This window comes from Conger conger, chromosome 14, assembly GCF_963514075.1.
Source record: "Conger conger chromosome 14, fConCon1.1, whole genome shotgun sequence".
Lineage (NCBI taxonomy): Eukaryota > Metazoa > Chordata > Actinopteri > Anguilliformes > Congridae > Conger > Conger conger.
This window is the reverse complement of record NC_083773.1, coordinates 25,950,317-25,963,611: the sequence shown is the minus strand read 5'-3', so window position 1 is coordinate 25,963,611 and position 13,295 is coordinate 25,950,317. Positions and strand designations below refer to the sequence as shown.

Here is a 13,295-nt window from a genome sequence, read left to right as displayed (position 1 = left end):
ACACATTTTCTCAAATGATTTTAGAGAGAAATGCTGGATCATTTGGGCTTTTTAATCACCCCTCAGAAAGACAAAGGGGTTCCATATATACATGATTAAGCATATGAGCTTGAATCTGCCCAACTATTAAAACAGCGATTTACTCCCACTGATAGCTGTATGCTACTTGCACAAAGCACTTTTTGTCCCCCTCCCCCCCAACACACACAATCTCCCACCACTTTCCTTTTTCAAAAGGCAAAATAACAAGCAGTTCCAATTTTTATATGTACCTGTACCCAAGTTGCTGATGGGGACATTTTTCACATCATTGTGATAGAGTCAGAAAGAGCACAAAAGCATTCAAATGGCAACCAATCCTGAGATAGCGGGAATCCAATAAAGCACACCACAAAAGGCACTTTAAAACAGCAGTGCTCCTGTTCTGAGGAATTCAAGTTAGGACAGAATAGCGTCTCACACTCACTTTAGTGAAAAACGGAAAAAAACAACCAAAACTTTTATTTCTTCTACTTTTTCTGGTGTGCAGTCACTCTGGTCCCTGCTGTGTGCACGGGAAAGCCTGAGCTCACATGAGCTCCCTTTCCAGAAGAACAGAAGTAACAACAATGTCAGAAACAAGACCACAAAAAAAAAAAACTCAAACTCGCCACTAAAATAAAAACCATTTAAAAAGCCAAGAGTTTGGACTCCAGTCAGCAGGATGAGGGGTGGGCGATGGCGACCCACCTTTTGGGTCCCGTCTCAGTGGACAGGGGCGGACGGTGCTGTTGGGGCTCTGCCCGCCCTCGGCCTAGTCCTCGTCTCCCCCGCCGTACATGTCAGCGAGCTTCTTGAAGCGCGGGCCCCAGTCGTTCAGATAGTCATAGTCCTGCTCGCCGCTGCTGGACGAGTTGAGGGAGCTGACCGAGCCCACGGTGGAGCCGCTGCCCTCGTAGTCGAACACCAGCAGCGAGTCGTAGGGCGGGGCCGTGGGGTCGTTGTCTGCCGCTCTCAGGCCCTGTGTATGCGTTACATTACATTACATTTCATCTAGCAGACGCTTTCATCCAAAGCCACGTACAAAACCGTGCATATCAAGGTCATTTGTGTGGGACACATACCTCATACAACACACCTCCCCTACACATTTACATCCGAAAATTGAACAGAACACAGGTTTAGAAGAATGCTGTTGGCGCTTTGATAGACTGGATGTAACCTATCCATTCGTAACGTTAATGTGAACTATAAGACATTATTGCATTTTAACTAGCAAACAAACAGTGCCACTTAATGGGCATTTTGAATCATGAATACAGTAGCTATATTAGGGTAGTTGTACTTTATTATAATGCTCAATGGAAACATATTTGTCATCAATGTGACAACCCAGAAGAGCTGTTCTTTAATTTGAATTGCACCTGGACCGTGCCATTGTCTCTGACAGCTTAAAAAGAGAATTAAAAAAAAATATTTTGCATGATAAAGTTAGGGAAAATGCTTGTTTGTATCCACCTTACTAGTGACCATGGTTGTTCACCATATTTTACAGTGAGTTGTGGGATATTTCTAGTGCCTTAAAATGTGAGTACAATTTTATTTCTGAATTCGGACACTAGAATAAGATGGCTGAAGGCCAATCTAGTTTACTAGCTAGTGAATAGTGAGCCATTTCAAACACAGCCTGTGTCCGCGGGTGGTGGCTCGATTTTTAACTGCAATATGTGTAGGAATTTCTGTTTCTCAAAACACAGGATATCAGTAGCAATTCCAGATGTCAAAACACAGGATTGTAGAAGCAATCTCCGGGCCAATCCTTGACAATTGTGAACCCTAAATGGAGTGTGTATGGTTGCGTGTGAGAGTGTATGTGCTAGCGTACCTCATTGATGAAGTCCCCGATGTCTCCAGGGTGGGGCAGGGTAGGCCGGACGGGGTATTGGGACTCAGCGACCATGGGCCTCTCATCCACACGACGCACACCAGTAGGCTTAGTGATGATGTGATCCAGAGACTCAGGCTGCTGCAGCTGACTCAGGTCATAATCCTGCAGAGAGAGCAGCACTCAGTACCACATACAGAGCAGCACTCAGTACCACACACAGAGCAGCACTCAGTACCACACACAGAGCAGCACTCAGTACCACACACAGAGCAGCACTCAGTACCACATACAGAGCAGCACTCAGTACCACACACAGAGCAGCACTCAGTACCACACACAGAGCAGCACTCAGTACCACATACAGAGCAGCACTCAGTACCACACACAGAGCAGCACTCAGTACCACACACAGAGCAGCACTCAGTACCACATACAGAGCAGCACTCAGTACCCTTGCCATTGGGTGTTGTAAAAGCTAGTCATTTCTACCCAAAGGAGCAGTATTGTACCTTTCAGGTTAAATTTGGGGAATGTGTCCCTTCACCCTTTAAGGCCTACGGTCACACTGGTGTTACAGCACTAGAGTTGTCCCTGAAGCCTCCGGTTACATCGTGTGATTAGAACACAAGATTAGAAAGTCTATTTATGAATGACGCAGTAATCAAACCTAAGGCTTATTTCTAAGAATAACCACAGTTATTTTCCACAAAACACTGCAGCAAATAACTCTTTACAATGCTGGTATTTATGTCCTCAATGTGAGAATGTATTTGTTTATGCAGACGTCCACATGCTCAGGGGCGATATCGCTAAACAGAATTACTGAGTTTGGTGGATAAGTTCACAGAGTAAAAACCCAGAACAGCCTTGCATGTACCAGTTTTGGAAGGATTCCATGCTTCGTGATTCGCCCATTTGAACAGTTGAGTCGCAATCCAGTTAGCTAGCTCCCGTTAAACTGTTAAATCTGTCACAATTAGCAAATTACAGGCTGACACAAAGCTTGAATTACAATTGCAATTTACAATGTATTGCATAACCAGGAAACTCACCAGTGGTTAAAAACCCAGAATAAACATTAAAAAATTCTAAAATAATCAGACAAAAATATGGTTTTGTTGCGCTGTTCTCTTGATTTTCCGCATTCAACCAAAGATAATGTGCTCATCGAGATGTTGCACTTCCTCCCAACATAACCCCTATCAATTCCCCATCAAGTTTCTAGGGAGATTGTCGAAAACAAGGGAGTAATCTTAGTCACGTTAATATGTTTCGTTTGACCAGGTGACGTTATATTGTTGCGACCGTGTGAAGTGTACAATAACAGTTCTGTGGTTTTACCTATGTTATCATATCACGATTGGTACAAGCCTCAAAAAAGTATGTTAAAAAAGTTCTGGGTGTCTATTACAATATCTGCTAAAATTGGAATACATCATTTTTGACACGTTTTTGAAAAGTAACTTAATATCGCAAACAATGAAGTTTTCACCACTCCGCATTAGCTAATTGACTGATAAGTTAAACGAAATAGACAGTGCATGTGTGTAGCTAGCTTGTTGTTACCTCTTCTACACAGAGCCATCTAGCGTTGTTGTATTCTTCGTATATTTAGCTATATTGAACATAATTAAATTGTCAGATATCCAATGCAGGCAAAATTGAATTAAGATAAAGTTTTAAAAATATATAGACAGCAGCTGCAAAACACTTACGTGATGTAGGATGAAAGTGGCCAGTATCCACTGATGTGGGGGCAGTTTCCACACTAATGACTAATGGGTAAGGTTATTGTTGTTATTATTACTAGTATTGTTACTATGACTTTTACAATTACAATAATTATCGGGACATATGTCAACGGCTAGGCCGACTTCAACTGTGTGAAGGCAAGTGTGATGTGTACCTCCTTTGTACTCTTATTTCAGAGATTGTTGCACAGGTGTGTGTGTGTGTGTGCGTGTGTGAGACCTGACCTGGTCCTCTTCTCCGCCTCCCTCCTCGTCGTACTTCAGAATGTTGTCTCGGACATCATCTTCGGGGTCGATCAGGAGCTGCTTGGTTTGACGCTCCTTCTCCTTGCGTTTCATCCACATCACAAAGAGCAGCACCAGGACTGCAACAGACACACATCATATGATGTATGTGTGAATGTGTGTTTAGTGTATGAGAGTATGTGTGAATGTGTTTGAGTGTGTGTGTGTGTGTGTCTGTGAATGTGTGTTTGGTGTATGAGAGTATGTGTGCGTGTGTGTCTGTGTGTGTGTGTGTGTGTGTGTGTGTATGTCTTTGTCTGTGTCTGTGAATGTGTGTGTGTTTGGTGTATGAGAGGGAGTATGCGTGTGAGTTTGTGTGTGTCTTTGTGTCTGTGAATGTGTGTGTTTGTCTGGGTCTGTGAATGTGTGTTTAGTGTATGAGAGTATGTGTGAATGTGTGTGTGTGTTTGTGTGTGTGTGTGTGTCTGTGTCTCAGAATGTGTGTGTGTTTGGTGTATGAGAGGGAATATGTGTGCATGTGTTTGTGTGTGTGTGTCTATGTGTTAGTGTGTGTGCGTTTGTGTGTGTGTGTGTGTGTGTATGTGCGTGCGTGCATGCGTGCGTGCATGTGTGTGTGTATTTGGTGTATGAGAGGGAGTATGTGTGTGTGTTTGTGTGTGCGTGTGTGAGTGTGAGTGTGTGTGAATGTATGTGAGTGTGAGTGTGTGTGTGTGTGTGTGCGTACATGCGTGTGAGTGCATGTGCGTGTGTGTGTGAGTGCGTGTGCGTGTGCGTACATGCGTGTGCGTGTGTGTGTGCGTGAGTGTGTGTGTACTCACTCAGCAGTATGATGATGCAGATGAGTATATGAATACTCACTCAGCAGTATGATGATGCAGAAGAGTATATGAATACTCACTCAGCAGTATGATGATGCAGATGAGTATATGAATACTCACTCAGAGGTATGATGATGCAGATGAGTATATGAATACTCACTCAGCAGGATGATGATGCAGAAGAGTATATGAATACTCACTCAGCAGGATGATGATGCAGATGAGTATATGAATACTCACTCAGCAGTGTGATGATGCAGATGAGTATATGAATACTCACTCAGCAGTATGATGATGCAGATGAGTATATGAATACTCACTCAGCAGGATGATGATGCAGATGAGTATATGAATACTCACTCAGCAGTATGATGATGCAGATGAGTATATGAATACTCACTCAGCAGTATGATGATGCAGATGAGTATATGAATACTCACTCAGCAGTATGATGATGCAGATGAGTATATGAATACTCAGCAGTATGATGATGCAGATGAGTATATGAATACTCACTCAGCAGTATGATGATGCAGATGAGTATATGAATACTCACTCAGCAGGATGATGATGCAGATGAGTATATGAATACTCACTCAGCAGTATGATGATGCAGATGAGTATATGAATACTCACTCAGCAGGATGATGATGCAGATGAGTATATGAATACTCACTCAGCAGGATGATGATGCAGATGAGTATATGAATACTCACTCAGCAGGATGATGATGCAGATGAGTATAGCGACGATAGCACCGGTGCCCAGGCCAGCCGCCGCCACAGCCTCCACAGAGGAGCAGTCCCCGTTCTCATCGCAGGGGCACACCTTCACCCTGATGACCGACCTGTTGGACAGCGGCGGGTTCCCGGAATCGGTCACAATGACCGGGACCTCGTACACGCCTGTCTCCAGCCGCGAGATCCGCAGTCTTAGCTGAGCGTAGTACCCTGCAAGCAGACCAACACGTCACACACACACATTGAGAAAAATATGTTTCCTTTTAGAAATATTTTGTTCATACGGTAGAACCGTCAGATACGAACTTCTCAGAGTTATGGACTTGAAACCGGAATGAACATGAAGTAGAACACTCACAGCACTTATCAAGCTTCTTCCGACAACTACATCGATTCTATTTGTGATACAATTGATACAAAAAGGGAGCATGACGCAGAAATGAGTCACTCTGTCCATTGATTTTAAAAACTGGAGAAACAGCTTTCCTCTCTAACAACATGCTGGGTCCGTTTGAAAAATTCAGTGAGTTGGGGGCAAGCTTCCAGGAAAGCAGCCTGTGAAACCGGTACATTCTCACATACAAACCATTTTAATCCACTGCTTGACACATAGACAGATGCTTTCATTAATAAGCATTGCTAGTAGCAGATTAAGTTGATCTGCGTACAACACAGCTTGATGCCAGCAGATCACTTTTCAATGTTACTGATGCTGTGTCTTTCACAGTATGAATATAAACTCATAGTTTACTCAGAACTAGCTTCAGTTTTAGTTCATTTTGGTTCCCCATCCTTGGCACCACCATCCTTGGCGATTATTGCAATTACTAAGCATTTAAATAGGCAAAACAATCTAATATAGATCAATGATATTGTGACATCAGAACTCCAGTTTACTTTATTTATCAGTTTTAAGGTTGCAATATATGATTGTTCTACTCCTTCGCTCATCTCCTGGGATGTCTGCTGAACCCTGACTGCTGAATGCACGCTGTAAATATAGATTTCTTTTTATTCATATTGTTTTACATTGAATTTTATAGACTGATTAAATGACGAATATATGGGTTAGAGACAACAGCATTTAACGGGTCACGATTAGAATAAATCAATACACTTCTATGCTTGTACATTTATTTACATTGACACGGCCCTGAGGAAATGCGGGAGGAGGCGGGTCGAGGCACGTCGAGGCTCACCGTCCAGACGGGAGATGGTCCAGTTGCGGCGCACGCTGAGCGGGAAGGTGGGCAGCTCAAACACGAACGGGCCCACGTTGGGCTCGGCGTCGGCGTCGGACGCGGTCACGTTGATGCCCTTGCTGCGCCTCCTCTCGCACATCTGCGCCTCCCTGGGCTGCAGCTCGGGCGCGTTGTCGTTGACGTCCAGCAGGTGGATCTGCAGCGTTCCCGTACCGCTGGCCACCGGGGAGCCTGAGGAGAGAGGGGGTTCATGTGACCTGAATGCCCGTGGGACACGACAGCGGCCCTTTGGTGTGGGACAAAGACTTTTAACTTTGCCAGTGTGCAGTCAAAATTAATAGTAGTTATTTCTTGAGAAAGCTGCAGGACTGACAATTATATTCTATTTTAAAATCACTACTTTATGTCGGGCATGTATTTTAAAATCACTCTTGCTTGCCATATGCATTTGAGGTAATGACACAGCAACTAATTCAGAAGCTGTAATATTTTTACAAGACATTTTCAAATGTTGTTGATGGTGTTCAGTTTCATTCCATACAAGTTCACTATCACTCATTTAATTCAAATGCAATATTTTGCTATCTGGTTGGCATATACGGTATGGTATAATTGCCACAAAAATTTAATGAATTGACTTCGAGCTATTGCATGTTTCAATTAGTGAAGCTATGATTATTTATAAACACTGGGATTGTGGGTTGGATTGAGTTAGGGGTATTACACACCTCTCACTCATTACTCCACTACAGATAAGGGTTCCCCCAGTCCATACAAACTCCAATTTGAATGTGTTAAATACACATGGTTGAAAGATAGATAATTAAGTAAAAATATGCCCACCACCACCATTCACAGAGGAGATGGTATGCTTTGAAACTTTGAATCTTATTCTGACAACAAAAACAACAATAATAATTGTCGCTGAGGACCCCCTTGAAAATGAGACGGTACATATTAGGGTTCAATTCTTTCTTATAATACAATAATAATAATAAAAATAATCTTCTTCCTCTCCTTCTTCTTCTTGTTATTATGTTTCATATATAACTATTCCTATCTCATAAACAACTGTGAATTTATTAACATGGATGATCTTTCAGAATCAGGCTAATAAATGTCTTAACTTCTTACGCAAGCCAATTATTGATCATCCACAAATAAGTTCCCTGACAACTTTGAACATTGTCCTCCAAGGTCCTTGACTTTTGCATTAGAAATACTGTAGGGGCCCTGGAATGCCACTGCCATCACACACACAGGTCATGTTCTCAACGCTCATCCAGGCTGAAATATAGTAATTACCTCCTGGTGTGGAATTATGGGAAACATCTCATCCGGTTCCCCTCGCACACCTCTGATAAGGTGACCCACTGCCCTTTTCAAACAGTAGCATAGCCGAGTCAAGCTATTACAGAACATGGCTGCTTCGGCAGACCGCAAAGGTTACCTGTACCCGATGCCGGAGAGCAGAAATGCCAGAAGCTAATCCAAAATGTGACAGAAATACCAGAATTTGGTTTGGCATAAAAAAAAAACATGTTTCTCTCAGTGGTCAAAAACGGAAAAGGAAACTCTCTATCTTGATTCCAAAACCACAAAGTGGCGAAACATTTTTAATTACATATTATGGCGATATTAAAGTGACCACTCAGTATAAGCCCATTAAATCCTTATTGAAAAGAGACAAAACAAAAACTCAACTCAATAGCAAATTACTAGGTAAATAGCTCTGTCAAACAAAGGAGAGTTGCTGTGAGTTTCTATTCTGTTCTGTTCCTCTTTGATGAAAGATAGTTTCCTGACAGACAGCTCTTCTGATTTGTGCTCTACCGCAGTCCCATCGCATTCAGGTTATTACACTGGCCCAGGACCAGTGTTTATACTGAAAAAATCCCTTGTTCCTGTTCTTGGTGACTGCAGAGACCCTCTAAAATGGCAGCCGAAATCATGAACAGAGTGGAAGGTAAAGTAGCTCATATTGCATATGCAAGAGAAACCCCATGGTGATTTTAAAGGCTCCACCTGTCAATCATTGGGGTATTTTGGATTATGCTTCTTTGAAATGTTTCCACCGCTGCTGCCGTCCTGCATCACGTCACAGTAGATATTTGCTTGGCAGAAGTGCTTATCCAGAGTGACTGGCGCAGCTCACAGCTCTGCATTCATCATCGTTCACACAGACTATAACAGCATGCAGAGGTAACTCCGGTTAATGCGCTTGATAATGCAAACAACCCTGGTGTATCACTTAGGAATCAACTGGCAACCTTTCTATACAATGTAGCTATTCTGTGGGATTCTGGTTTATTTGATCGGTCACATTCCCAGCTAATACTTTTTCCCCAAAAATGGTCAAAAACTTAAAAGGATAAACGTTACAAGCATGCTCATTCGTCCAGTTTCTTGGAAGTACATTTGAGAAAAAAGAACACCACAGGACTGGGCCTGAACCATCTTTTTGAATTCCAGTAAAAAAAAAGAAAAAAGTTTAAATTGGTCAATCATCTAAATTGTTTCTTGAAAGATAGTATTCAATGAATCTGGCATCTGCCGATCAATCTTAAACTGAAAAGAATGGTTAAAATGATATCCTGTATTTTTCTCTGTCTTTTCATGACAAAATGATGAAATAACCAGGGGATACCACCAGCAAGTTCATGTAAGATGCCTGTAAAAGATGCATGTAAAGGCACAAACTTTTTCTGAGCAACTTTCCTGTTTTTCTTGTCAAAAAGTTAAGTCTCAAACAAACTATTTATAGGGGCTCATGTGAGTGACTGTCAAGCTAAATACAGTGGAGAATGGATTAGACTCTGATAGTTGAGATTTGAATGCATTTCCCTGACAGTGTTTTCTCTCCAAATGCCATCACGCTTCAGCTCTCATTATCATAATCCTCTCCGCATTATCATTGCCGACACACCCACAGCGCGCAGCCTCGTCTGCAGAGGTTCTGCTAATTTGGCCGTTAACGCGCATCACATCTGCATTTCAAACAGTCAGGAAACGAACAAGGTTCCTCCCTCAAACAAAACTGATAACAGGTTCCTTTAAGCCTCCCGCTTCTCAAAACCCACCATCTGCCCCCGCAGATCATCAGCACAGAAATGCAGCTTATGGCCAGAGAAGCAAACTTAGCATCAAGGCTTCTGAAGATTTTGACAGCTGTTGAAACTTTCAAAATAAATGAAGAAGGATGCGTGATGGTAATGCGATGAGTTTTCACCGCCATAAAAAAGAAAAGCCAAAAAGATGAGTGTCGATGATGGGTGCTAGGTGCTGGAAACGCCAATCACATTTCAAGGAGATCCCAAGTTTAAGCATCTAAATAAGCACTCATCCAGTGTCACACTGATAAGCTATTTTTGTACAAAATCTCAACACATTTTTTGGGAAATGTCTGTTTACTTAACTTGTGTTAAACAGATGTGCTGGTATGTTTAACTTCGTAGAAAATAAAATAAATATAAGAGCATCCCTCATGCAGAAAAAAATAAATAATTTGCTCATGGAAGTTATTATATTTATTTCTATATATGGATTAATATGCCACACAGAGCTTCAGTCAATGCTTCTTATATATTATATGTACTGTACCACACACTCACAATGTGGGGGACGACATTAGCTCAGGAGGTAAGAATGATCATCTGGCAGTTGGAAGGTTGCCTTTTTGATCCCCTGCCCTGGGTGTGTCAAAGTGTCACTGAGCAAGACTCCTAACCCCCAATTGCTCCCGACGAACAGATTGGTACCGTGCATGCAAATTTATCACCATTGGTGTGTGAGTGTGTGTCTGAATGGGTGAATGAGAGGCATTAATTGTAAAGTGCTTTGGATAAAAGCTCTATATACACTCAGTGAGCACTTTATAAGGTATTTATTAGACTTATTTTTTTACTTTCTGCTGCTGTAGCCTATCCACTTAGAGGTTTGACACATTGTGTGTTCAGAGATGCTCTTCTGGATACTATGTGCATCAACAAGCTGGTGTACAGGTCTACCTAATAAAGTTGTCACTGAGTGTAAATGCAGTCCTTTTGCCATTACTCTGACATGAATGTTAACGGGGGACATGCACAGATGGAAACTCACCAGTATCCACAGCCAGGAAGGTGGCCTCATAAACGTTGTTCTTCACGTAGATGGACTCCCTGTCTAGGACAGCCATGGTCACAATCTGTCCATTGGTGTTATTAATTCTGAGCCAGTCAGCAGGATCGGACATCTTGGAGTACCTGTGGTTGACAGGGACTGCTACAGGTGACTGCCCTTCCCACAATGAGCATGCTTAGCTAACCAATACATTTAGCATAGCAGATACAGTGATGTATGCACCAGTTTGCAGGTTCAAACCTGGATATAACACTGTTGAGCAACAAAATTAAAGGGGGAATTTCAACAAACTTACTAACCAACTTAATTTATCCCTCTAGCACTGCTCCCGAATATACATCTACTTGGATGATAATTTCTGAATCTAATTTCTTAAATAAAAAATATTATCTACAATAAATCAGTAAATTACTTACCTCCATTTTAGTCATTTATAAAGTTGCATTGCAGGCCAAGACCTAATTAAACTATGCACAATGGAACCAGGAGGTAACAAATACAGTTTTCTGGCATGATTATTCTGTAGATTTAGCCTAAAACCGTAGACCTCAGAGTAGCCACCTCAAATGAGAGGACAGTAACTGTAAAAAAAATATCTAATAAACTGTTGGGAATGTGTTAACTGTTATGAGCCTGAGTGTGAAGAATGAAGGACTTTGCCACTTGATTCCTTCATCACCTGCATGGTCCAATGCTGGTTCCAAAACACAGTTCTCCTGACAGAGAGTTCAAACAGGGCCAATACAGGGCTACATGCTACATAATGCTCTAATGCCCTTAGTGTCAGGTGTCCACTGTTAAATAGAACGCTTTAATTACAATCTCTAACAATAGTTACAGAAGGTAATAAAACTTACAGCAAGTGTATTAGTGCATAACGGTGTTCAAAGGGAGGACAGTTCTTGCTGTATAAAGTGATGAATGTGAAGCGTAATTATTCATTTTTCAAGCATTAAAAAAATCCCCCAAATGGGCTGATTAATGACCCGTCGAACGAATTCCGAGAGCAGATTCTCATATCTCCATTCTGTTGAAACAGTGCTTCCAATAATTAATCCCTTGCTGTATGTCAGATGTGCAAGAAAGCTAATTAAAGCATCTCACTCTTTGTTGAATCTGATAAAACATTATACATAAAGCATTTGTACTGTATGTACGAACAGGCAGACAGACAGTTACTGTTTTCACCATATTTATCAGCAGTAGTGTACTATAGCACTATATAATATAAAATATCAAAGAGACAAAATACACAATGATAATACTATTCTAGTTCTAATAAAAACAAGATGCTCTTATACATCCAATGGAAATCAGGAATATTAGCTAAATATCATCATAACTATCCATATTTCATGCAAGTTTCCTGGCAGCCTGCATTCTTGTTAAGGGCTTCTTAACAAAACTAAAACATGAATGTAATTTAGTCTGTCAGTAGCTGTTTTTCTATGCATCTCTACTATCTCACTATTGGCTGCTTTGAAAGCTCACAAACTGAAAGCATTCAAACTGCGTGATTAAAATCACCCTGTCTCTCTGAAATCATTCAGACTGTGAGGTTAAAATCACCCTGTCCCTCTGAAAGCATTCAAACTGCGTGCTTAAAATCACCCTGTCTCTCTGAAAGCATTCAAACTGCGTGGTTGAAATCACCCTGCCTCTCTAAAATCACCCTGTCTCTCTCCACCTGAATCCATTCACTCTCCACTCACACACTCACTTATATTTGTATTCAGGCACAAAATATATTTTCACCACACATTAGAATTTTCCCATAAACACCGTCCTGCATTTCCTAATGGCCAGCATAAGCAAGGGCACAAGCACTCCTGAAATAATCAGTACAGCACTGTGGCATTCTGGGGATTCTGCTTATGCCTCATTCACAACTTGCACAGGGAGCTGGCATACACTGGTGCCTAACCGAGAGCTGGCCCTGAGAGTATAAACAGTCATTAATTAAGGCCAGAAGACTGCAGAGGGAGACTTACATTACCACACCCTGTGCTACAGGGTGGAAGCAGTGAAACAGGAAATCCATTAATTAATGAGAGAGGCAAGTTAAAGTCTTTTGGTCTCTAAATGGGGACAATTAATTTTCAGCTGTAGCTACAGACAGTAGGTAAGTAACACTCTAATCCTGCCTAATTTTACCAGAACCCATGAATTAGTATATTCTGTAACTACCTATCCATGTCCAAGTTATGTGCCCCCAAAAAGGTATGTGGTTCTCTGTACAGCATCCTGTAGACAGCACTTCCATAGGGTTCATTTACAATCACTTAATGACTCTATTGACTTACTGACAGGCAGTTGAAAACAGGCACCTTAGATATACACCTACACGTGCCAAGTGTATGTTAAACCACTGATAAGTGTACAGGGAAAAAAAGCCTTGAATGTTAATTTATAGTCTCATCATTTGTCTGTCTGCCACTCTCCAGATGCTATATGGTGCTTTCATGCAGTCAGAAAGTATAAATATCTATACCTGGCTGCAGGGAAATAAGTATGGTATAACTTTTCCGCACGCAATAAAACTGCAAATAACA

The 13,295-nt window shown here is 41.6% G+C and overlaps 1 protein-coding gene across 2 annotated transcripts in view; it reads right to left on the bottom strand.

Annotated features, from left to right (window-relative positions):
• Positions 1 to 277: 277 nt before the first annotated feature.
• LOC133109904 (cadherin-4-like) overlaps positions 278 to 13,295 on the bottom strand; it is a 310,425-nt gene continuing 297,407 nt past the window's right edge. For both annotated transcript variants that reach the window (XM_061219646.1, XM_061219645.1), the window contains exons 12-17: positions 10,723 to 10,865; positions 6,622 to 6,855; positions 5,399 to 5,632; positions 3,844 to 3,983; positions 1,865 to 2,029; positions 278 to 1,000 (exon numbers count right to left, since the gene is read on the bottom strand). In XM_061219646.1, coding sequence (XP_061075630.1) covers positions 794 to 1,000; positions 1,865 to 2,029; positions 3,844 to 3,983; positions 5,399 to 5,632; positions 6,622 to 6,855; positions 10,723 to 10,865 — 1,123 coding nt within the window. In that variant the 3' untranslated portion in view covers positions 278 to 793. The remainder of the gene's footprint in view (positions 1,001 to 1,864; positions 2,030 to 3,843; positions 3,984 to 5,398; positions 5,633 to 6,621; positions 6,856 to 10,722; positions 10,866 to 13,295) is intronic.